General features: G+C 42.0%; 1 protein-coding gene across 1 annotated transcript; it reads right to left on the minus strand.

Annotated features, from left to right (window-relative positions):
* Window positions 1-27,482, minus strand: LOC126235295 (uncharacterized). Its single transcript, XM_049944020.1, has 3 exons — window positions 27,438-27,482; window positions 10,649-11,030; window positions 1-80 (listed from the first exon to the last, which is right to left on the minus strand). Exons 1-3 carry the CDS (start codon window positions 27,456-27,458, stop codon window positions 1-3), a joined length of 483 nt encoding a protein of 160 aa, XP_049799977.1. The 5' UTR covers window positions 27,459-27,482.

Raw genomic sequence — 27,482 nt, forward strand, 5'->3', positions numbered from 1 at the left:
TCATAAGCACTGCTGCTGGCCCGCGCTGACTCTTATCGCTAAGCACACAGCACTACTGAGTCGCTGCTGAATTGCTGTTCCTGTTAATAGATATCGATAAAACGAATATCGGGCTACACTGATTTGGGGTCGCACTATAGAATGGGAACGTAAAATTCCCATTTAAAAATAATTTTGTTTGTATTGGTAAACAAACCGACTTCTTCTGTTGATACTGGACGTCGTATGAAAGACGTGACGAGCAGTAATTGTGTGGACTGATTGCAGATACACAAAGTAAAAATAAAACTACAAGTACTTTCCAAAACATTAGAGGAAATGCGCCAGGAGAGTCACCCGTAATATAGGGGCTTGCGAAAGTGTTCTGTAAACTGAGAGTGGTAGAAGAGGGATTAAGACAATAGTAGCTAATAATTATTTCAAAGTAACTTGTTGCAGGAATTTACGTTAGAAACATGAAGCCAGAAGACGTGTAACTGATTAAAGACATGCTACGTACAGAAATACAATAAATGAAGGACAGATTTGATAGGCAAGATAATAATTTAAAACAACTAGCGACTGATACTGTGGGCGTAATAAGAGAAATAAAGGTTGATGCTGAACTTTAGAACTTAATGTTGCAGGGTATATTTAAGACTCGACAGGCAAAGAAAATGCTAATTATGAACGTGTACAGGTATAACAGGCCCACCTCGAGATTCATATCCGAGAGTCTCAACAGGAGGACGATTTACTAAATCAAGCACAAATAAAATTGCTAAGGAGTTAAAGGACTTAAAACTACACGTAAAGAAAAGCATTGGTAAATATTACTGATGGCTTAAAGAAAGAAGTGTGTGGCAATATTGTAAGGTGGCTATAAATTCGCACCTTACAAACAATCATCCACATACTTTGCCGTGATCTACAAACACAATTAGGTATGATGGGATAGGTTGTACATCGTATATATGGATATACATAGGAGACTGACATTGTCACGTACGCCTTGTAAATAGCTGTTAACGCTTATTGCATGAAAGGTGACGGAGTGTTTTTCCTATCGGAACGGCATGATGAATGATTGCCTATACTAGTAGTGGTTGGAACGCCAGTGGAGATGAAACAGCAGGCAGAACTCAAGCTCTGGGTGGAAGGCCCGCACAGGTGTTGGTCCTGCTTAAACACAGGAAGTAGCTAGACAGACGTCGTGACACCTGAGCGCGAAGACACAATACAGGGGCGACCGGCCGCTATCGGCCGCTATTGTAGTAGGGCCGGAAGGATAACCGGATAATACTTCCGAACTTTGCAAATCTTGGACGAAAGTGAGAGGAACGAAGAAGCGGCACCTCGGAAACCACGCAGGCTGGATTATTTCCAAGTATTTGTACTCAGAAGCGTATCATTGTATAAGTATAGGTATTTCCTCGCAAACTTTCCGCGCTGGACGACAAAACACTAAAATATGGTTGGTCGGCGTTCGGAAGAATCTGTAGAGAGGGAGAATGTTCCGTGGTTTCGGGAATATGATTCTTTATCGGAATTACGAGGGTGGGGAGCCGAGCGTTGCTCTGAGACTATTGGTGGAGAGACGAGGCCTTCCGTTGTGATCGCCTTTGTGTGACGGTCGCTAGATATCAGCTTTGTTGGTACAGATGGACTTGCTGTCTTTGCTCTCGGGAGTGTTTATAGTTAGAACAGTTAGGCACTGTACTGTTGCGAACCTATACGATCCTGGACTTCACCTCCGGGTTGAAAGTCGTCGTTGAGTACGCAGCGTTCAGTAATTGAGAGCACTTCCTCTGCCTATACTTACGTTGAGACGTTATCTGAACTCCGTCCTTCTGGCTGGGAGTTCGCATTTCTCTTCTGTAGAACACAGAGAGGAGACAGTATTAGATTATATAAGTCAGAGGACCGCCTTTTGCCGTCCTAGTGTTTGTAAGAGTTTATTTGTGGCTGGAGTTCTTCCATCCTCGCAGACGAGTACGAGAACCATCACTTCGACGCACCGGACGCAGTACATACGGTGATATCGCAAATTGCTTCGGCTTATTAGGGCTATAAAAATTAAACAGCTGTCATCACGTTAGCTTATTTCCACTGAGGTTTCACACCTCCGTAGATCACCTTTGAAAGTAGTGTCTTCTAGTGTTTGGTACGTAGATGATGACCGTGATTTCGCTTTATTGATATTAGACAGCGCAGTCATAATAAGGGGCAGAGTTGGGCAATTTATTAGTAATTTTACTTAGGAAATGTAAACTTAGTAATATAAAGGTTTTTTTTTTAATCTACAATAAATATACAAGCAAGAACAGCGTTTATCTTTTAGCAGGATTAGTTGCCTTCATCATTCATTTTTGTTTAGGTTGTAATTTATAGAATTAAGAGATCCTAAGATCTGCTTCAGGGGGTAGTCAGACAGGGCCAAATCTTCATTTTAGCGTTTATTATTTTCCGTTGCGCACATTCATTTTACACCCGCCTGGAGTAGCATTCTTGGAATATTAAAATGGCTAGAAATCAATTTCTGTGTTCTAATGGGTGTACAATAATATATGGAGATCGTAAGCCTGATTTTCAAAAAAAAAAAAAAATTAATTGAATGAAAACTTAGATGAAAGTTTAAGCTCTTAATGCAGCGTATGTAAATTAATTTTGGAAATGTTGTTAAGAGGGGATAAACTAAGGTGTGTGATGGTCTTCAGACGTATTTTCACAGATAGCTGAACCTGAACGAGTGCTCGGTTTAACTGAATAGTTAAGCTAGAATATGTAGTACCTAAGCTATTATGTCTTTTTTTATTCGCCATAAAAGATACGGTTCTTCGTCTGGATCCCAGTGATGCACAAGGTCCGCTTAGCTACGTAAATCTACTGAATAAATTAGTAACAAACGAATTATTTAACGAAAATGTAGAAACGAGTGACTTGATCTTTATTTATTGCTCACATCCACGCGGAAGGAGTGACTTTTTATTTGAAGAACACCAAGAATCACTACGTATTCGGTGTGCGTCACCATAGCCATTGAAGTAAATGGTAAAGTTATAGGATTACGTAATGCAGATTTTATAAGAAAGTATCGAGTAGTGTCTTTGAATAAATCGATAGCACAATTTGCTTTTTCTGTCCTTAAAGCTAACAGCATAAGCAGATATGATGATCTCATAGAGAAATAATTTAAATCTTATAATTTTGTAAATCTTTTCTAGTTGCTTGTTTTATTGATAATGGACGTTTTTATTTTTTAAATCTTTTACTGGTTTATTTGAAAGAAAAGTGGATATTTGAGAGCTGACAGTATTACAGGAATTGATTAAAAGGAAGGTCAGTTGTGGACTGACAGTCATTCGATGAAGACTGATAGCATGTTTGTACAGCTAGCAGAACCTAGAAACGTGAAAGGTTCAAATCTTGGTTGGACTACGTGGGATCCATTATACTACTTCCTACACTTGCCAATATTGAAAATAATCCTCAATTTCTTAATGTGAAGAATATTGAATCATAAGCCTAAAAATTAAAGACTGTCACAGAAATATTAAGAGACTTGTGAATATGTCACATGGGGCTGAAAGTTGTTAAGTGACTTGCAATGTAAACTCAGCTACGATGAGGAAACCAATAACCTAGCACAATAATAGTTGTTACTATCTCAAATATAGGATCACAATGACAACTTCGACAACTGCTAGTTGTTAATGAATAGTAAATTTCAAGCAGTTACTAAACTGGAAGGGTTCCAGCCAGTGGTGGCTAAAATGTTAAGGGGGGAGAGCCCTGCAATGTGCACTGATTGCCTACACGGGGAGAGTAAGACAGTGTTTGTTGATTCTTATTCACAACGGTACCTGGGCTATCAGATGGGTGTGAACTCCTTCTAGTTAGTCGAATGGGCCAATACATCATGGGGGTCGCTCGCATCCCCTTTGTTTTGGAACATGTATTAATGAAGTGGCCTGCGTGGTTCCTTTAGGGTCATACAAACGCATTTTTCCTGGTAATTCACTTTAAGTGTAATTTAGCGTCAACTGACTTATTGTGAACAAAAGGGCATGACTTCTGAAATGTGAATCATGTAATAATTGAGGGGAAAAAATTAACCAGATATTATAAAGGACACAATACACAGTTTTAGTTCATATCCAACAGATAGTTTTCGGTTAGCATTTGTTATCTAAAAACATGCAGTAATATTTCCTCGAGGTAACAAGGCAGGTTGTGGCCGAACGAAACACAAGCTTACTGTTACCAGTCACTGTTTATGTATCTCCACGACGCGTTTCGAAGGTTTAAACCTCTATCATCAGGTGGATTTACATCTGTTAGTATGATATATGTGTGTTTTGTGTTACGATTTTGGGAGAACTTGTGGCACTGTCTCCAGCGGTCACAGGTTCCTTTCACTATATTAACATATCACATGTAAACTGTCATATTATATAAACAAAGATGCTATCTGTCGTCAGGAATGCAAATGTCATTGAGAATAAATATTATTGTTAATGCTTACTAAGAGCCGGATTTTGTTGATGCTCCTGTCCTCGTAAGTAAAAAGTTCTTCCATTTTATCCGTTGACTATTTGTACATGGCAAGTAAAACCCGTTGCTCACTAATTTTAAAATATTTAAGTTGAGAAATATTTAAGTTTTTCGTTTGGCAGTAAAAATCAAGTATATTTCCCACTTGACATGAGAATCGAAGTAGTTTTTTTGTTGGTTGCAAGTACAACTAAACTTTAAAACATTGTTATGAACAAAACAATTGGGTCGGCATAATTTGATATTCGGAATAACATAAAAAAACATTGGTAAAGAGCACTGGGACTAGTAAACATTGTGAATGTAAATGCATACTGTTTATACAAATGTGTAATAACGATCAACGATGTTATCATTGTTAAGGTTTGCACAGTGGAATGTACGACTATTGTTAATAAATGATGTTGTTGTGTCAATGTGCGGAAACATGATACTGTGGAAATATCAGTACAGTTAAAAACCGAGTGCAACTCACACTACACAAAGGTATTCAGCACATGATGTTCACCTTTTTATCAACGAAGTAGTTTATACTTTTAAACCCAGAAAAAATATTTAAAAATATTTACAAATACCAAGCCGAATGAGAACCTATACGCGCACAGAAATTGTGAGACCAGGTTACAGATAATGTATTTCCATAAGGAAAGGTAGCGTCACTTAGTTAAAACAAATTATATACACTATGTGATCAAAAGTATCCGGACACCCGGCTGAAAATGACTTGCAAGTCCGTGGCGCCCTCCATCAGTAATGCTGGAATTCAATATGGTGTTGGCCCACCCTTAACCTTGATGACAGCTTCCACTCTCGCAGGCAAACGTTCAGTCAGGTGCTGCAAGGTTTCTTGGGGAATGGCAGCCCATTCTTCACGGAGTGCTGCACCGAGGAGAGGTATCGATGTCGGTCGATGAGGCCTGGCACGAAGTCGGCTTTGCAAACATCCCAAAGGTGTTCTTTAGGATTCAAGTCAGGACTCTGCGTAGGTTAGTCCATTACAGGGATGTGATAGTGAAGTGGAAACGTGAAGGGACACGTACAGCACAAAAGCATACAGGCCGACCTCACCTGTTGACTGACAGAGACCGCCGACAGTTGAAGAGGGTCGTAATGTGTAATAGGTAGACATCTATCCCAGATCATCACACAGGAATTCCAAACTGTGTAACCACTCCTCCAGAGACCGAGCATTTTGAACAGGTGCTCGATCGTGTTGAAAGATGCAGTCGTCATCCCCGAATTGCTCTTCAGCAGTGGGACGCAAGAAGGTGCTTAAAACATCAATGTAGGCTTGTGCTGTGATAGTTCCACGCCAAACAAGGGGTGCAAGCCTCCTCCATGAAAAACACGACCGCATCATAACACCACAGCCTCAGAATTTTACTGTTGGCACTACACACGCTGGCAGATGACGTTCACCGGGCATTCGCCATACCCACACACTGCTATCGCACCGCTACATTGTTTACCGTGATTCGTCACTCCATACAACGTCTTTCCAGTGTTCAGTCGTCCATGTTTACGCTGCTTACGCCAAGCGAGGCGTCGTTTGGCGTTTAACGGCGTGATATGTGGCTTATGGGCAGCCGCTCGACCATGAAATCCAAGTTTTCTCACCTCCCGCCTAACTGCCATAGTACTTGCAGTGGATCCTCATACAGTTTGGAATTCCTGTGTGACGGTCTGGATAGATGTCTGCCTATTACACATTGTGACCCTCTTAAACTGTCGGCGGTCTCTGTCAGTCAACAGAAGAGGTCGGTATGTACGATTTTGTCCTGTATGTGTCCCATCACGTTTCCACTTCACTGTCACATCGGTAACAGTGGACCTAGGGATGTTTAGGAGTGTGGAAATCTCGTGTACAGACGTATGACACAAGTGACACCCAATGACCTGACCACGTTCGAAGTCCGTGAGTTCCGCGGAGCGCCGCATTCTGCTCTCTCACGATGTCTAATGGCTACTGAGGTCGCTGATATGGAGTACCTGCCAGATGGTGGCAACACAATGCATCTAATATGAAAAACGTATGTTTTTTGGGGTGTCCGGATACTTTTAATAACATAGTGTAGTTGTGACAGAAATGTTACAGATACACAAATCTACAGACATATCTAATATGATAGTGGAATTACGGAGTGTTATATTGCAGTCACAGGCCTACTCCAACATGCTATTAATATTAATTGCTGAGTTCCATTACGACATAATGAGAGTCTTGTCTACGTGTTACGCTAGACAAAATATTTTATTTTACTATACAGAGCAGTCTGCAACCTGTGTCTTCTTTTTATGAGTTCCCAGAGAACGGATAGGGGTGAAGTACAGTAGGTTTTGGACGAATATTTTCTCCTCTGCTCAGAGAGGGATACTGGCTGCTCGACAGAAAGTAAGCTGCACGGTGCCACACAGGGACACATTCAATACGAAGAAATGGAAACATAAGTATTTAAACCGACAAACTCTGGGAGATTGTAGGGGACATCAAAGCAAATATTTTTCCTTAATGTCATTTTTTCCTATGAGGAATATTTAAACCGGTAGAGGAATATTTCTCTGGCGGCAAATTAATTAAACCAACAAACACTTTTCAATTTTTTTATGATCAGGAGACAACACATTAACACAACCCAATTTTAACTGCAGTAGATTTTCAAAAATGCCTGCATTGACACGTAAACAAAGGTTACACCGTCGGATCATGTTCTGTCTGACACGGGCAAAAACCCCAGGAGTATCCTGAATTGTTCCTGCTGCTGCTACTATCCGGGCAATCAGATCCTCTTCTGATGCAACAGGAGTTGCGTAAACAAGGTTGCGCATCTCTCCCCACACAAAAAAGTCCAGAGGACATATCTGGTGATCGAGCACGCCATGGTACAGGACCACCTCTGCCAATCCACGTTTCTGGGAACCGTCGGTCCAGGAGTCGACGCACTCGACAACTGAAATGTGCCGGCGCCCCTTCATGTTGGAACCACATGCGTTGTCTTGTAGAGAGCTGGACGTCTTCCAGCAATTCTGGCAATGCTCTAGCGAGAAAATTGTAATAGTGTCTGCCATTTAATGGCCTAGTTAGCAGATACGGCCCAATTAAACAGTCCCCAGCAACAGCGACCCACACATTAACGAAGAACGGCACTTGATGAGCGCTAGTAATTGTGGCATGTGGGTTATCCTCACTCCAAACATGTGAATTGTGTATGTTGAAGACTCCGAACGTTGCTTCATCGGTAAACAACACAGAGGATGGAAATGTAGGATGCATTTCACACTGTTCCAGGTACCACTGCGAAAACTGTGCTCTGGGTGGATAATCAACTGATTCCAGGTTGTGGACACGCTGTAAGTGAAATGGACGTAACAACTGCTCTCGAAGGACTGTTCTTTCATTCGTCTGATTCGTCCTCATGTTACGTGCAATTTCACGGGTGCAGACTGAAGGATCCTGCTCCACATGGTGCAAGACAGCTTCCTCAAATTGCAGCGTTCTTACCGTGCGACGGCGTCCCTGTCCAGGTAATCTGCTAAATGACCCGGTCTCACGCAGACGTTGGTACACAGCAGCAGAGGTCGTTTGATGCGGGATACGGCGATTAGGATATTGTTGTTGATAAACCCGCTGTGCAACTCGTCCGTTGTGGTGTGTTACGTAGTACGCACCAACCATATCAGTGTACTCACTCCAGGGGTATCGCTCCTTTAGTACACAGAGACAATGCACTACTACATTGGTGGACGGCAGTTGCCTACAACTGAAGAGCGTAATACGCCCTCTAACAACTGAAGATCATAATAAAGCCTCTAACAATTGAAGAGCGTAATACGGCCTCCACCGGTTTAAATACTCCTCATAGGAAAAAATGACATTAGGGAAAAATATTTGTTTTGATGTCCCCTACAACCTCCCAGAGTTTTTCGGTTTAAATACTTTTCACACTGTATAAGGAGCAGTCGAATTAAAATTGAACACCAGTCACAACAGGACCATGGAATGCTTCAATTCAAAACTATTCACCACACATTATAAGACATTTATCTCGCTGGGAGACAAATCACACGGTGTAAGATCCGGGTTGTACGGTGTATGTTGCAGTGTTTACCAACCAATTTTCCTCGAGCGTGGAGCCACAATCAATATGCGGCGCTATGAAGACAGCCTGCAGGAACTGCGACGACCCACGAAGTCAAAAAGATCAGGAATGCTGTGGGACAGACTTATCCTGTTGCACGGCAGCGCCCGCTCCCAATCTGCCAATCACACGAGGGCTACACGACATCGATTTGATTGGCAAACACGGCAACATCCTCCGTACAGCCCAGATCTTTCACCGCACGATTTTCGCATCTCTGAGGACCTGGAAAAGGACGTGTGTCGAGGTCGATTTCAGTCGGACGAGGAAATGGAAGACTGGGTAGGGTTGTGGATCCGTCAGAGGTCAAGTGCGTTTTCCGGAACAGGGATTGATCGTCTCGTCTTCCTGTGGCGTAAATGTTTTAACGCGTGTGCTGATTACTTTTGAATAGAACTATTCCATGGTTCCGTTGCGACGGGTATTCGGATTACATTCGACTGCGCTTCATAAATGGAGAAAACCATGATGGTACGTTACCCGAAAGACTGTTGCGTTTAGAGGGCTGTATACATTCAGGATTGAGTCGATATATTCTGAGCAACAGTATTTGTGTCAACATAAACACGATATTAGTCTACGGAATCTATCATCACAGTTACTCGAACAATGTTACATGTTACCTATAGTGAATAAACTCTACTACCATCTTGTTATGGAAGCAGTGTTGCATAGACTCCTAAATTCCTTTATTCGTTGCTCTTTCCATTACTCCATTCGAGGAAAAATTACTTTCAGCGTAAGGAATGTAAAAACGATTTAAAGAGACAGAACTCTTAATATTTTACAAAATTATGTTTCGAATTGAAAATTGGGTGAATGCTCATTTGCCTACGTCTACCATAAGCAGTAAAATCTCTATACCACGTAGTGAGCCTGTGTAGATTCCTCCCTGACAGAGTTTGAAATTATTACGAATGGTTTACTTAGTAGGTAAAACAGGGATTAATCACGTTACGTTGTCAATAACTACTGGCAATGTGGCAGTATTTGACGAGTGTTATAGACCAAACGTGTTGATTGATGTTTAATTGTTCTACACGCATGTGATGGCACGAGTTTCTGAGATTACTGCGCACAGATGATTCAAAAATCAAAAAATAACGTTGCTCAGTCATTCAGAAATGGACCTTAATATTTTGTAAAAAATAAAAAAATAGAAAAGCATTACGATCTAGCTTATGCCTGGATTATTTCCTCGTAGCGTGTGCGGTTCTGATAACGCTGGATATTGAAACAAGTTGGAAGTATCCTCATCTACTTCGAGAAAAGCAAGGTCCTGGCCGACTACTCATCATTTGTATTACGCACCCAACATAAGGGAAGGCAGACATGTTTCATATTAGGTAAGGACCGTCGCCCTTTAAATACGTTGGCAATATTTCACCAGAAAATTTCTCTCCTGCGACTTATAGTCAGCCCACTCAGGTGTCATAATTAATGTTAAATCTTGTGAAATGTATAATCCTAGTGTAACACAAATATAACGGCTGATGGACTCAGCTGACAAAAGTAAATCCTACACGGACGTAGTAAGTAGTTATATCGATACTGCTAGCGAAGCGTTTTGAGCATTTAACGTAAGGAAGTACATGGCCCTTTTCTATTCTCTTTCTAAACCAACATTTAATCGATTTGGGCGTATACCAATGTAGTGCTTGACCGCCGTCTAGTAAAGACTCGGTTGACCACAAAGGCAACGATCTTGCTTTCCTCGTTGAGTCTTGAGTTTAATGTTCGACATATCAAGATACTCAGCGTCCAGTAACACAGACATATCATTGGACATTAAACAAATATGATTTCGTTACCCAAATCAAAAACGTGTGAGATTAGAGCTGATTTTATTAAGATGAATGAAATAAATAAGTGACATTATCAGTTAGGGACAGCAAATTATGAGCTAGTCTATCGTCCGTATCCGCTTCCACCACCTCCCCCACCGCCTCCATGGCTGCCGCCGCCGCCACCGCCGCCGCCTCCGCCACCGCCGGCTCCCCCCGGGTACTGTCCGGCGCCGCCTGCTCCACCTCCCGGGTAAGAGCCCGGGTAGTGGCCTCCCGTGCTACCACCCGGGTAGTAACCGCCTCCTGGACGGTTCCCTCCACCCCCAGGATAGTAGCCTCCTCCCGGATAGCCACCTCCTGGGTAGCCCCCACCTTGGTGGTGACCACCAGGGTAGCCGCCGCCTCCAGGTCGGTGCCCTCCACCTCCAGGATAGTAGGGACCGCTGGAATAGAAGTCACCCCCAGCATAGCCACCGCCACCTGGATATGACCCGCCGTAGTGGTGGTGGTGGTGACGGTCACCGCCCCCACTGACTGCCGCACTCCACGCTGCGCCGCACAGCAGGCCCAGTACCTGCAACAAGACGGGGCGTTTCTACAGCTCACAAAGAGTCTTCACACTCTCTGGTCACAATTTAAGAAAATTTACTCTAAATAAAAAATTATCTGAATGTGACGTAAATCGGTAGCCGTGAAGTAGGTGTACACACAAACAACGACTACAATTTCATAAAAATTGGACGATTTCTTCAAGAGAAAGAGCTTCACAAATTCAGCAAGTCGATAGCGCGTTGGTTTACTTCTGGCCCTTGTTGTTGTTGTTGTTGTCTTCAGTCCTGAGACTGGTTTTATGCAGCTCTCCATGCTACTCTATCCTGTGCAAGCTTCTTCATCTCCCAGTGCCTACTGCAACCTACATCCCTCTGAATCTGCTTAGTATATTCATCTCTTGGTCTCCCTCTACGATTTTTACCCTCCACGCTGCCCTTCAATACTAAATTGGTGATCCCTTGATGCCTCAGAACATGTCCTACCAACCGATCCCTTTCTCTACTCAAATTGTGCCACAAACTCTTCTTCTCCCCAATTCTATTCAATACCTCCTCATTAGTTATGTGATCTACCCATCTAATCTTAAGCATTCTTCTGTAGCACCACATTTCGAAAGCTTCTATTCTCTTCGTGTCCAAACTATTTATCGTCCATGATTCACTTCCATACATGGCTACACTCCATACAAATACTTTCAGAAACGACTACCTGACACTTAAATCTGTACTCGATGTTAACAAATTTCTCTTCTTTAGAAACGCTTTCCTTGCCATTGCCAGTCTACATTTTGCATCCTCTCTACTTCGACCATCATCAGTTATTTTGCTCCCCAAATAGCAAAACTCATTTACAACTTTAAGTGTCTCATTTTCTAATCTAATTCCCCGAGCATCACCCGACTTAATTCGACTACATTCAATTATCCTCGTTTTGCTTTTGTTGATGTTCATCTTATATCCTCCTTTCAAGACACTATCCATTCCGTTCAACTGCTCTTCCAAGTCCTTTGCTGTCTCTGACAGAATTACAATGTCATCGGCGAACCTCAAAGTTTTTATTTCTTCTCCATGGATTTTAATACCTACTCCGAATTCTTCTTTTGTTTTCTTCACTGCTTGCTCAATATACAGATTGAATAACATCGGGGAGAGGCTACAACCCTGTCTCACTCCCTTCGCAGCTACTGCTTCCCTTTCATGTCCCTCGATTCTTATAACTGCCATCTGGTTTCCGGTTTGTCATCAGTCTACTGACTGGTTTGATGCGGCCCGCCACGAATTCCTTTCCTGTGCTAACCTCTTCATCTCAGAGTAGCACTTGCAACCTACGTCCTCAATTATTTGCTTGACGTATTCCAATCTCTGTCTTCCCCTAAAGTCTTTGCCCTCTACAGCTCCCTCTAGTACCATGGAAGTCATTCCCTCATGTCTTAGCAGATGTCCTATCATCCTGTCCCTTCTCCTTTTCAGTGTTTTCCACATATTCCCTTCCTCTCCGATTCTGCGTAGAACCTCCTTATTCCTTACCTTATCAGTCCACCTAATTTTCAACATTCGTCTATAGCACCACATCTCAAATGCTTCGATTCTCTTCTATTCCGGTTTTCCCACAGTCCATGTTTCACTACCATACAATGCTGTACTCCAGACGTACATCCTCAGAAATTTCTTCCTCAAATTAAGGCCGGTATTCGATATTAGTAGACTTCTCTTGGCCACAAATGCCTTTTTTGCCATAGCGAGTCTGCTTTTGATGTCCTCCTTGCTCCGTCCGTCATTGGTTATTTTACTGCCTAGGTAGCAGAATTCCTTAACTTCATTGACTTCGTGACCATCAATCCTGATGTTAAGTTTCTCGCTGTTCTCATTTCTACTACTTCTCATTACCTTCGTCTTTCTCCGATTTACTCTCAAACCATACTGTGTACTCATTAGACTGTTCATTCCGTTCAGCAGATCATTTAATTCTTCTTCACTTTCACTCAGGATAGCTATGTCATCAGCGAACCGTATCATTGATATCCTTTCACCTTGTATTTTAATTCCACTCCTGAACCTTTCTTTTATTTCCAACATTGCTTCCTCGATGTACAGATTGAAGAGTAGGGGCGAAAGGCTACAGCCTTGTCTTACACCCTTCTTAATACGAGCACTTCGTTCTTGATCGTCCACTCTTATTATTCCCTCTTGGTTGTTGTACATATTGTATATGACCCGTCTCTCCCTATAGCTTACCCCTACTTTTTTCAGAATCTCGAACAGCTTGCACCATTTTATATTGTCGAACGCTTTTTCCAGGTAGACAAATCCTATGAAAGTGTCTTGATTTTTCTTTAGCCTTGCTTCCATTATTAGCCGTAACGTCAGAATTGCCTCCCTCGTCCCTTTACTTTTCCTAAAGCCAAACTGTTCGTCACCTAGCGCATTCTCAATTTTCTTTTCCATTCTTCTGTATATTATTCTCGTAAGCAGCTTCGATGCATGAGCTGTTAAGCTGAATGTGCGATAATTCTCGCACTTGTCAGCTCTTGCCGTCTTCGGAATTGTGTGGAAGATGCTTGTCCGAAAGTCAGATGGTATGTCGCCAGACTCAAATATTCTACACACCAACGTGAATAGTCATTTAGTTGCCACTTCCCCCAATGATTTTAAAAATTCTGATGGAATGTTATGTATCCCTTCTACCTTATTTGACCGTAAGTCCTCCAAAGCTATTTTAAATTACGATTCTAATACTGGACCCCCTATCTCTTCTAAATCGACTGCTGTTTCTTCTTCTATCACATCAGACAAATCTTCACCCTCATAGAGGCTTTCAATGTATTCTTTCCACTTATCTTCTCTCTCCTCTGCATTTAATAGTGGAATTCCCGTTGCACTCTTAATGTTACCACCTTTGCTTTTAATGTCACCAAAGGTTGTTTTGACTTTTCTGTATGCTGAGTCTGTCTTTTCGACAATCATACCTTTTTCGATGTCTTCACATTTTTCCTGCAGCCATTTCGTCTTAGCTCCCCTGCACTTCCTATTTATTTCATTCCTCAGCGACTTGTATTTCTGTATTACTGATTTTCCCGGAACATGTTTGTACTTCCTCCTTTCATCAATCAACTGAAGTATTTCTTCTGTTATCCATGGTTTCTTCGCAGCTATCTTCTTTGTACCTATGTTTCCCATCCCAACTTCTGTGATGGCCCTTTTTAGAGATGTCCATTCCTCTTCAACTGTACTGCGCTATTCCTTATTTCTGTATCTATAGCGTTAGAGAACTTCAAACGTATCTCGTCATTCCTTAGTACTTCCGTATTCCACTTCTTTGCGTATTGATTCTTCCTGACTAATGTCTTGAACTTCAGCCTACTCTTCATCACTACTATATTGTGATCTGAGTCTATATCTGCTCCTGGGTACGCCTTACAATCCAGTATTTGATTTCGGAATCTCTGTCTGACCATGATGTAATCTAACTGAAATCTTCCCGTATCTCCCGGCCTTTTCCAAGTATACCTCCTCCTCTTGTGATTCTTGAACAGGGTATTCGCTATTACTAGCTGAAACTTGTTACAGAACTCAATTAGTCTTTCTCCTCTTTCATTCCTTGTCCCAAGCCCATATTCTCCTGTAACCTTTTCTTCTACTCCTTCCCCTACAACTGCACTCCAGTCGCCCATGACTATTAGATTTTCGTCCCCCTTTACATACTGCATTACCCTTTCAATATCCTCATACACTTTCTCTATCTGTTCATCTCCAGCTTGCGACGTCGGCATGTATACCTGATCTATCGTTGTCGGTGTTGGTCTGCTGTCGATTATGATTAGAACAACCCGGTCACTGAACTGTTCACAGTAACACACCCTCTGCCCTACCTTCTTATTCATAACGAATCCTACACCTGTTATGCCATTTTCTGCTGCTGTTGATATTACCCGATACTCATCTGACCAGAAATCCTTGTCTTCTTTCCACTTCACTTCACTGACCACTACTATATCTAGATTGAGCCTTTGCATTTCCCTTTTCAGATTTTCTAGTTTCCCTACCACGTTCAAACTTCTTACATTCCACGCCCCGACTCGTAGAACGTTATCCTTCCGTTGATTATTCAATCTTTTTCTCATGGTAACCTCCCCCTTGGCAGTCCCCTCCCGGAATCTTTTGCCAATGGAGAGATCAAAATTTAGGCAGTGGCGGGGATCGAACCCGGGACCGAAGACGTTTATGATTATGACTCAAATTGTAAACAGCCTTTCGCTCAGAACTTCACAAATTGAGCAAGTCTATAACGCGTTGGTTCACTTCTGGCCCTTATTAAAATGGTTACTCGGCTTTGTAGCGATTTCTGGAGTTGTTGGATATTCTCCTGAGGGATGTCTTGATAAATTCTGTCCAATAGGCGCGTTAGATCGTAAAAATTGTGAGATGGTTGGAGGGCCGTGCCCATAATGCTGCCAAAGTTCTCAACTTGGAGAAATCCGACCACCTTGCTACCAAGGTGGAGATTGGCAAGCACGAAGACAACCTGTAGAAACTCTTGCTGTTTGCAGGCAGGCATTATCCATCATCTTGCTGAAATGTAAGGCCAGGATGGGTTTCCACGAAGGGCAACAAAACGGGGCGTAGAATATCGTCGACGAACCGCTGTGCTATAAGGGTGGCGCGGACGACCACCGAAATGGTATTGCTATGAAAAGAATGGCACTCTAGACCATCACTCCTGGTTGTCGGGTCTTATGGCAGGCGACAGTCAGGTTGGAGCCCCACCGCGTTCCGTGCAGTCTTCACTGGTCATCGGGGCTCAGATCAAAGCAGAACTCATCACTGCAGACAGTTCTACTCCACTCAATGAGATCCCAGGCCGAAAACGTGTCTAGAGACGCTCCAACCAGTTGGATAGACACCAGTTGGATACCAAGCTGACTGCAGCCCAGCTTATTGTCCGACATCCAGGAGTGATCAGGAGTGACAGTGTGCGGTGCCATTATGGGCAGGGTCGCCCAGTCAGCTCGAGATTTTGACTTCTAACGCGCAAACTGGACATAATTTGGCACGGTATCCCCAGGGAGACATCCAACAACCCTATCAATCAATGTCAAGCCGAATAACTGCTTTCAGAACGGCCAGAGGTGGCCCAGGGTGTTATCGACTAGCTCAATTTGTAAAGCTCTTTTTCTTCAGTAAATCATCCATTTTTCTCGAATGGAAACTACAAATCGATCCATAAATAAAGAGTACACAAAAATTAAAAATCGGGTTGTCTGTCTATGGTTAGCATTAAAAACACTCCAGTCACACTATTATGACCACGTCGGAAGTGCGACGTCTAAAAAGCGAATCTCGTAAAGTATATTAGGTGGTCTTTCCGGGCGGGAAGAAGCACCTGATCCCCGGCACGAAACCGCCCGTCGGATTTGTGTCGAGGTCCGGTGAATCGGCCAGTCTGTGTATAGTTTTTAGGCGGTTTTCCATCTGCCTTGGCGAATGCGATCTGGTTCCCCTTATTCCGCCTCAGTTACAGTATGTCGGCGATTGCTGCGCAAACAAGGTCTCCACGTACGCATACACCAGCATTACTCTACCACACATACATAGGGGTTACACTCGTCTGGTGTGAGACGTTCCCTGGGGGGTCCACCGGGGGCCGAACCGCACAATAACCCTGGGTTCGGTGTAGAGCGGCAGAGGGGTGAAGTGGACTGCGGTAGTCGTCGTGGGGTTGTGGACCACTGCGGCTACGGCGGGGACGGAGCCTCTCCGTCGTTCCTAGGTCCCCGGCTAACATACAATACAATACAATACAATATTAGATGGTCTACGCACTCAAAGTAGGCGTAAAGGGTGTCTCATATCTCCTGTAGTAGAAATTTTTCTTGAAACAACACTTTAAAGGTTCCTCGAGTACAACAAACTATCGGCGACACGATGAATATTCAGCCGGACACTGAAGAAAATTAGATCCATTTAAATTTAAAAATTTTAAGATTCACAAAATAGCCTCAGTGGAATAGAGTTCTCGAAACTTGAGGGTTATGTTTGTTGTTTTATGGTGCGATATGCCGATTCGGTGACGAACAAATAATCTCGCTGCCAATGACAAATACAGTAACGCTTCAACGTAAGAAAGAAATTTTTGTGAAGTAATCACTATGCCTAAGACATTGTTTATGCTGCAGTTGAAGCAAAAATTACCTTACAGTTCTGTTTATAATTTTAAAAAGATGTGATGTAACTAGCGTTCTTAGACACACTTACAGTAAAAATCTCTGAATAAACAAGTGCAACTAACCACATTTTTTTGAATGAATGCTTTATCTCACAGTAAGTAGTGTAAGGCTCTGGCCGTCGTCAGACGGCATCGTGAATTTTTCGCACAAATTTCACATTTATGTACTACAATACAACGGAGAACTTCAGGATTTTCCTGTTTAAAAAAGGTTTTACATTATATACAGGGTCTGCATCGTTGATACGGAGCAGGCTAAACGTGAGCTCGACTAACGACAAGATGGCAGAAACATGTGTCTACAGCCGACGCCAAAGCAGATAGTGACTTAATTCGTTATAAAAAAAAATTAAAAAAAGAAAACAAGATGCTGCAGTGATGGCATACTCCTACATCTATGATGTATATATTTTTCTTAGTCTACATCGTAAAAGATAGTGGTAATGTACAATGAAAGTTTTTTCCGCATTTCGAAGTTTTATATATAAAACTAACTGGGAAAACTTTGGCAGCATGCACATTCCCTCTATCAGTACGGCATTATGGAACATGGTTGAAATTTTGCACGAGCATTCAGTTTCTTGACTCTGTTTTGTACCAAATGTAACTACATATTTTAATCTACTGCGAAAGGGAATATGCAAAACGCCATCGCTGGCCTATTAGTTAAACACAAAATTTCAAAAAAATTAAAATAAGGCTTTCACACATAAAAATTTCGTATTATACTGACCACATTTTTCTCACAATTAAATGTATAGTTTCCGTCACGATCACGGCCAAGAAAAAGTATCTATGAAACAATATACGAGCCACATACATCATCGTGTACATCATAGCTGTAAACATATACCATTACGGCATCATGTCGTTCTTTGGCGCAGCCTGGTTGCATCTTTTTTCCCGTAGTGATGTTTACAAAAGCAGCCTCGGTTTCCTCAAGACACCATGGGTTAAACAATCAGATTTTCACTGTTGCAGTTAAAGGGAACAATATATTATACTTCCAATTACGAATAAATAAAGTATTACTTTTTAAAGTATAAAAGATCTTTTTATTTATATTATAATTAATATTTTTATTTAGAAATTATTACGAAAGTCTTCAAATGTTAATTATTAATTTGCTGCAGCGGTGGACTTCAGCCTGTCGTTCCTATTCGAGGTGAGCATCGACTCTGGCGACTGTGGAAGACGCATTGGGAAGGCAACAGCACAGCGTCGAAACAAACAACTGAATATCCAGAATGCTGTCTGCTGCACAAGTTCAGCACAACCTGCTGTGTATGGTGCTCGCAAGCAGACAAGTGGTGTCTGGACGCTAGTTAGCCGGCCGGTGTGGCCGTGCGGTTAAAGGCGCTTCAGTCTGGAACCGCGTGACCGCTACGGTCGCAGGTTCGAATCCTGTCTCGGGCATGGATGTGTGTGATGTCCTTAGGTTAGTTACGTTTAATTAGTTCTAAGTTCTAGGCGACTGATGACCTGAGAAGTTAAGTCGCATAGTGCTCAGAGCCATTTGAACCATTTTTTTTACGCAAGTTAGCTGTGGTTCGTGGATGGAAGAAAGAGGAGGCTGGTCAGCTACACCGAAACTGGACTGATACTGTATGGTGACACGTAGCATGCACCGCTGAGCCATGTTTATGGATAATAGGACAACACATCGATGTCGGCTTGTCCGGAAACATCCACCAACAAACACACTGTTTTTAGTTTCATTGTGTAAGAAATGTTTTTGTGGATTTCCCTAGAACCATGAAATCATGTAGAAGGCAGTTTTCACCTCGTCGTTCTCTCAGTCCACAACTATTGACCTTCATTTATTTATTTTTTTCTCCACAAACACGCGGATTTTTCCTCTAATAGGAAGAAGGTCCACAAGAGTGGATCTACTGTTTCTTAGTTTTAACACTAGAACGCAACATCTTGCAAAGAACGATTCTTGCGTTAGTTTGGAGTTGGTCGTATGCTAAAAATGGCTGCTTCTACAAACCTGAAAGATTTACAGACAATTATTATACCTAAATATCAGATTTTATCTAAAGTCCGTTTATTATTCTCGGTGGTGAGAATTAGTTCACATTTGCGAAAATGTAGTTTATTACTATGAAATTTAGACACTTTCCGAGCGTCCTCGTAAATGGACCTCAGATCATAATGCAGATACGAGAAAAAGAAGTTAGATGCTTCACAATAAATGATAGCGAAACTCTATAATGAAAACTTGGTAGATATTGATCTTCGTGCTAAGTTTTTACCATATTAGAGATGTTATATTCGCGCAGGAAAAATACCGGTATGGATTTTTAATCAATTTGTAGACCATGTGGTTGTCATTTGTGGTGTGATGTAGCACAGAAGGCGTTCAATCTATCAAATAACTAAGCAAAACAACTGCCTGTAATTGACTACAAAATACATGTTGTCAAAGTTATAATTAATTATAAATATGTCACGCCAATTGCTAGGAGAAAATGACATTCTTCTACAGTGAATTTCTCTGGCAGTGAAGATGTAGCTGACATAGAAAATCTGAATAAACGGCCAAGATGAGTTCTTTCACAACCATTTGTAGACGTTAGGTTTGACGATGCTGGGCACATACCAAAATTTTTGGCGCAAAGAATGTTTCAAAATGAGGGAAAAAATCGTTCTGCATTCAAATCATGCTTGTGAATTGGCTTGTTGGAAAATATGTAAAGAAAGATTTCCTGTGTATTTTTTTAATCTCAGGAGTGAAGAGGTTAATTAACTTGAAGACGAATTTATGATTCGATATAATGTTAGTTGAAAGATTGCTATTTTCAAGTGTGTGTAATCTTAAAGGAACATAACGCACCATAAGATTTGGGTAGAATTGTCCGAAAACAGCTGGCAGGTCACGATTAAGACTTGAGAGCACTCCTATAAATATCTTCAGTTGTTTCTCCAGTTTATGATTTGTGGGACCCTCACAGTTGTGGCGTCCCCCGCGCATACTGGTCATCTACCGGCTGCATCATCGCAAGCAGCTTGTGTGGCTGCTGTGTGCGTGGCGGGCTGTTGTTGTACTGAATGCTGGATGTACCGGCACACCACTACAGTCTGTTCCGGAAATTCTGGAGATGACTCAATCCTTATCTAGGAATTTTTCTATTATTATCAACGAAAAATGTAATTTTTAATTCTCTACTGGCTAATTGACAAGCATGGCCTATGTAAACGGTACAGACTGTCACATATTGTCCTATCAGCAGCAAAGCTCTACAAGTAAATCATAAATGTTCGTTTCTGATGATATATCGCCTCGGGAACGTACAGACAAGAAGTAAAAACAAATGAAAAGGACAGACTAAACAAAAAAAAATCATTCTCCACGATTGGACAACTATCTTGGAAGTGACTCATTACTGTCCACTCCACGACAGACATGAAAACACTACTGCGGTGTAATGTTTCGCAAAACTTTTAGGGTCATGCAGCCTTTAAGGAATCACGTATTCCCGGAGAACTATTTCTACCAGCCACACTCACAGTGATGACTGCGAATTCTGAGCTCACTAGCGGAATTTGAGCAGAGATGTGTGTCTGGTGTCTGTTGACAAGGATGAGACATGCGTCCACAGCTCACATTAAAACAGAAAACTTCATAAATCGACTCTTCTAGTACATACAGTTTTGTCTCGCGTGGGATCTGTGGATTCGAACAAACAAACACACACACAACACATTTGACAAAGGCAAGAAAGGAACAGATATTCAAATAAGTCTTATTTCTGTTTACAACGCACACACACATAGGCATAGACACACACACACACACACACACACACACACACACACAACACATTTCACAAAGACAACAAAGGAGCCGGTGCTCAAATAATTCTTATTTGTATTTACAACGTAGCATACATTATCACTGGTTTTTCGTAACTCTGAGCAGATTATGACTTGATATTGTTGACAGAACAACGGCAAGGTTGTTCGTGCTGATCGTTCTCAGAGAGCAGTTACAGGATGTGAATTCTAACGATGCAGACCCAAATCGCTTTTCACAGCATTGCAGCACTCGTGGCCAAAAATAAAGCATCTGCTTACATAAATTTTGCATAAGATACTGCCTGTTTGGAGGCTACATAATAAAGTAAAACTGCAGATAAAATCCAACCGACTGTCAGCGGTAACTGAATAAGTGGCCTTCCTCGTTCTAAGCTATCTTCTTACGGGATTAAGAAGACGACTGATGTATAAAGTTATTTCCGTTACTGACATTCTTTCCGCGACAATATTTCCCATGGGCACCTTCCACAAATGGTACAGTTTCCCTGCATAACATACAGCAAGTGTTTCGCGAGCCACACATTTGGTTCCCTCGTCCGCCTCCATAGCCTAAGGGTCGGCGCCACGCATGGCCGGACCCGAGGTATTCTCCGTTCGAGGACTAGTTGTTGTGCTGTATTTATGCTCATATCGTCATAATCGACATTACTACTGAAATGGCTGAATAGACACGACCTGAAGGCTAATAAATAAAAAAAAAAGATTTCTTATATGGGAAGCGAGCCTAATGCAGCGTAAACAATCTATCAAGTCCAGAGACGTTTTCTCTGATAGTAGACTATTGTGTGTATTGTGTGTACTAAACCGGGACCTAGAAACGACGAAGAGGCTTCGTCCCACCGTAGCCCTCAGGGGCCCACAACCCCACAACATGTCACAGCACTCCACCCACCCTACCGGCACCCCACACCGAAACCAGGGTTATTGTGCGGTTCGGCCCCCAGTGAACGTCTCATACCAGACGAGTATAACCCTAAATGTTTGCGTGGTAGAGTAATTATGGTGTACGCGTACGTGGAGACAGTGTTTGCGGAGCAATCGCCGACATAATGCAACTGAGGCGGAATAAGATGAACCAGCCCGCATTCGCGGAGGTAGATGGAAAACCACCTTGAAACCCATACACAGGATGGCCGGCACACCGGACTTCGACACTGATTCGCCGAACGGATTCGTGCCGGGGGCCGGCACGCCTTTTGCTTGGGAAGCAGCGCTTTATACCGCATGGCTAGCCAGGCGGGCTACTGGACTATACTCTCCTACATTTTTCTTCGAAGCACACTGACGAACACCGTTTTGATTTGTTTCTTATGATACACTCCGTAGTGATTTATTAAACCTGGGGATACACGAAAATAATTGTGCAACTATTATACTAAGTGAAATATTACATATATTTAAAATTATGGCTTCATGATAGAAATCTACTTATGGCATGTATCGGTTAGAAAAATGCACTGATAATGATGATATCTGTCGAAATTGTGGTGTCACCGCCAGACACCACACTTGCTAGGTGGTAGCTTAAATCGGCCGCGGTCCATTAGTACATGTCGGACCCGCGTGTCGCCACTGTGTGATCGCAGACCGAGCGCCACCACACGGCAGGTCTAGAGAGACGTACGAGCACTCGCCCAGTTGTACGACGACGTTGCTAGCGACTACACTGACGAAGCCTTTCTCTCATTTGCCGAGAGACAGTTAGAATAGCCTTCAGCTAAGTTAATGGCTACGACCTAGCAAGGCGTCATTTGTACCATTGCATGTATCTCAAGATAGTCTCACTTGTATCATCAAGAATGCTGTATACCAAAGGACGATATAAAAGTTGAGTGTTCTAGTAGCTACGTTCTTTTCCTTATCACATTCATTACGAATCCTGTTCCAGACTTAAAGCCAGACGGCGTGAGTTGACGCGTGCCCTTTCGGCTACTTCACTGTGGACTGGCTGCCTTAACAGTCCACTACAGAAATAAATTTGCAACAAAATAAATAAATTATGTTTCCGCGACTGGTTGCTACATTCTTCATAATTTTATATTCCACGGTCGCCGCAAAGAAATGGAACCTTATGGAGCCCAACATTCAACATTAAATATATTTTCCACTTTGTGGTTTATTCAGTAGACGACTCTGAGAGCTACGATTGCAAGCTTTAGGCAGGCTTGCATATCTAATAATGTCACCGGCAGTACTCACTGACTGAATTCTGTGCGAAATTTTAAGAATCTTACTGTGATGTACAAATATCCTCCGAAGTTGTTCATATATGTAGGGAAAGACACATACGATTTCTAAGTTTACGTTAGTATAAGCGAACTTTCTGAAGAGTTTACAGCAGTTTCAAGCAATATTATTTTCGATTTACTTCGTTTATTTCAAGGAAAAACGTGGAAATACACAGTGAACGCTGTCGCACGCCCCAACTACGAACTGCAAATACTTTTATCTATCAATTGATTTACGCTTGTTCCTTTTTTATAGTGGATGTTCTCATCGCTTCTGAACCGTTAGTTACCTGTGTTTTTGAACACCAAAGATACCGTAGAACCTCATACAAAAAGTTTTTCCTTGATTTTTTCTACAATAACGTCACTCTCTAAGGGTGCTCGTATCCAAAAATGAGAATTTTTCTTGTATGCCGTGAGTATCATTGAAGTAACAGATAAAAATCATCTTCTCTAACTTTAGTACTCAAACAATTATTCATCATCTTGTTCATTTGTCCTACACGAACTCACTCCATTTGATAGAGGTTGAGATCAGTTCTAAATATTTTCATTACATTTCAGTCAAGGTACAACGTAATGTAATAAAAATAATAATTTCATGTGGCGTAACTTTTAATTGGGCGTCTTTCTGGCGACTCGCATGTCGCTGACAGACCACAGTTATCCTGTCGAGGAAAAGTATTCACAACGTTAAAAGGTGAATGTTAGGTTGAAGGCAGACTGAATATTCTGTTATCCGACCGAGATTCGGCTACGTGACATTTCGGTTTCCTGCTGCGTGCATTACCACTCGATTCCCCCCTCCCAGGCCCTACACTACATAATTTAAGGTAAAATTGGTATGGTAGACTTCCCTAAGACGAGCTGTGTCCAAAATTGAAATATTTCTCACAGCATTCTTTGTCTACTCCATGTGAAAAATAGTAAGCTCTCCTTTCCAAAGATAAAATTAGCCTAAGTTTTTAGTTTTCTTTGATTTTATTTGCCTGGAAAATTTTCTCTCTTCAGCATCTAAGATCCTACTATTTTTTAAAGCCTCCCCCTAATCTTAACAGTACGAATGCTACGGAAAAACAATTTATCCGCCTTTCGTGCTGTCCAACTGCTGCGCGGAGCATCGTCCTCACCATACTTGTGGCAGTTTTTGTCAGATCGGCTTGTGTTATCACATCCATTAAGTCCCCAACAGCGTTTACACCGTATCTACGTAAGGCTGTACAGGGGTATAGGAAATTTTTGAAGTTAAATTAAAAAATCTTGTAATTACAATTTCGCTGTCAGTACTTACGTACCATGTATTGTGGCCTACGTGCCAAACTGGAGCATAGCGTTAGCAGGGGATGTTTGTTCCCATAAATGCGCTGTCTCAACGCACCGTGTCTGAATGGCCAATCGGCAGCGTGGAAGGAAAATCACTTGCTGGCTGCGAGACGCGACCCCGGATCGACGGATGGCATAGGGACGCTCTCTCTGGCTGTGGCTCTCAGCGAGGCATCGCGTTTTTTCTCCCCTCCACTCCTGATGTTTCTCGGATTTTGTTTCACTAGCAAACGACACCTGCCATGACCATCCTAACTGGCTGATGATCTGTTCCATAGTCCCAAGGTGCGCCTAATTTTACACCGTCTTATTGGATATACTGTATAATGGCTTTTAAACTACCTGTTTCATTTCAGTAATTCCCTTTGGATGCCATCATACCTGATATCCCTTAAGTCTATCCCCCCTGCAACTGTACACTGGTCTCCTCATAGGAAACTTTTTCATGAAGAAACAGATTTTGTCACTGGTAGAAAATTTCACATGGAGCTTTCTGATCACGGCTGTCCGACCATAATTTACTAATGATGAAGAGTAAATTGCAGTTTAAGGGAATCGTCCAGAAGAACCATGTGTGAAATGAATGTGGATACTGAAGTACTAAGAAATGGTGAGACACGTTTGAAGTTTGCTAAAGATGTGGTTACTGCGATAAGGAGCATCACAGCACGTAGTTTAGTTGAAGAAGAGTGGACATCTCTAAACAGAGCAATCAGATGTTGCAACACATATTGCAGGCAACATATATGTACAAGAAAAGTAAATAGGCAGAAAAGTAGGGTACAGGGAAAAATACTTTAATTGATCCACGGAAGAAGGAAGCACCAGAATGTTCAAGGAAATATAAGTCACTTAGGAATGAAGTCAGTAGGTAGCGCAAAGAAGCCAAGGTGAAATGTAAGAGTGCGAAGAAATCGAAAAAAGCGGCCGTTTGAAGCACTGGTTCAGCATACAGATAAGTCAAAATAAGGTGAAATGAAAAGCAATGGTGTCAACATTAAGAGAGCAGTGGGAATTCCACTGTTAAACGCAGATGAGAGAGCGGTAGGTGGAAACAGTTCAGTGAAGGTCTCTGAGACAGGGAGAACATGTGTGATAGCACGATAGAAGAAACTGGAGTCAATATGGAAGACATAGGGGATCTAGTATTAGGATATTAGTCAGAATTTGAAACATCTCGTTGGGGGAAGTAGTAACAAAACGACTATTCAAGTTGGTGTGTATAGTCTGTGAAACCAGCGACGGACCATCAGACTTTCGGAAAAACATTATCCACACAATTTCGAAGATGGCAAGAGCAGATAAATGCGATTACTGTCTTACAGTCATGTTAACAACGCATATAGGCAAGTTGTTGACAGGAATAATGCACAGAAGAATGGAAAAGAAAACTGAGGAACAGTTGACGGTCAGTTTTTCTGTAGGAAAGGTAAAGTCACCACAGACGCACTTATGACGTTGTACTTGATAACAGAAGCAAGACTGATACAAAATCAAGACACACCGAAGGGATTTGTTGACCTATAAAAACAGTTCGACAGTGTAAAATGGTACAAGATGTTTGAAATATTGAGAAAACTGGGAGTAAGCCGTAGGGAACCACGGGTAATGTACAATATGTGCAAGAACGAAGAGGGGACAGTAAGACTGGAAGAATAAGGATGAACTGCCCAGAATAAAAAGGATGTAAGACAGGGATGTAATCTTTCAGTCCTACTACTCAGTCTATACACAGAATAGACAATGATGGAAATATAGAAAGGTTCAAGAGTCAGTTTAAAATTCAAGTTGAAAGAGGATCAATGAAAAGATTCGGTGATGACATTGCTATCCTCAGTGAAAATGAAGCAGAATTCAGAATCTGTTGAACGGAATGAACAGTCTAATGAGTATAGAATATGAACTGAGAGTAAACCGAAGAAAGACGAAATTGATGAAAGCAGCAGGAATGTTAATAGTGAGAAGCTTAACATCAAAATTGGTGATAACAAAGCAAACATGATATAAAAAGCAGACTAACACGGGCAAAGAGGGCGCTCCTAACAAGAAGAATACTATTATTATCAAACAGAACCTTAATTTGAGGAAGAAATTTCTGAGAATATACTTTCAGAGCACAGCATTGTATGATAATGTATCATTGACTGTGAGAAACCCGGAACGGAAGAGAATCGAAGTGTTTGAGATTTGGTGCTACAGGATAATGTTGAAAATTAGGTGGTCTGTTAAGGTAAGAAAAGAGGACGTTCTCCACAGAATCGGAAAAGAAAGGAACATATGGAAAAGATTAACAAGAATAAGAGGCAGGATGACAGAGCATGTGTTAAGACAGGAGGGAATTACTTCCAAGGTACTAGAGAGAATGTTGGAAGTAAAATCTGTAGAGGAAGACAGAGATTAGAATACATATAACAAATAACTGACAAAAAACGCTGAAACTAACAAAGCTCTTTCCTCAATAGTTTTACGGGGCACGGACGTCTTATTGAAAAAAATTGTCCCAGTATTGACCAGGGAGAGAAAGTTGAACGATGACGACCGGGCAGTGCTGTGGAACTCACTTCTCCCTAATTCATCTTCGGTCTCTTGCCCAGTACGCTGCTTTACTTTGTTGAAGCAAATACATTGCAACCGAAAACATTGCTACCGCAACATTACAGTGACACAACGACGTCTGTTAAAAAGCTGGATGCATGTATTGCAACAGAAAAAGTAATCGACGTGATGAATACCCACGCTGAGGGAACGGAGAGCTACGACACAACCACCGTAAGAGTTGCTGGAGGATGCTAGCGGGAGGCTTACAGAGCGAGAGGAGGCAGCGAGCGACTCACCACTAGCACGCCGGCCTGCATCTCGAAGCTATTCCGTGTCGCTGT

This window comes from Schistocerca nitens, chromosome 2 (genome assembly GCF_023898315.1).
Source record: "Schistocerca nitens isolate TAMUIC-IGC-003100 chromosome 2, iqSchNite1.1, whole genome shotgun sequence".
Taxonomy (NCBI): Eukaryota; Metazoa; Arthropoda; class Insecta; order Orthoptera; family Acrididae; genus Schistocerca; species Schistocerca nitens.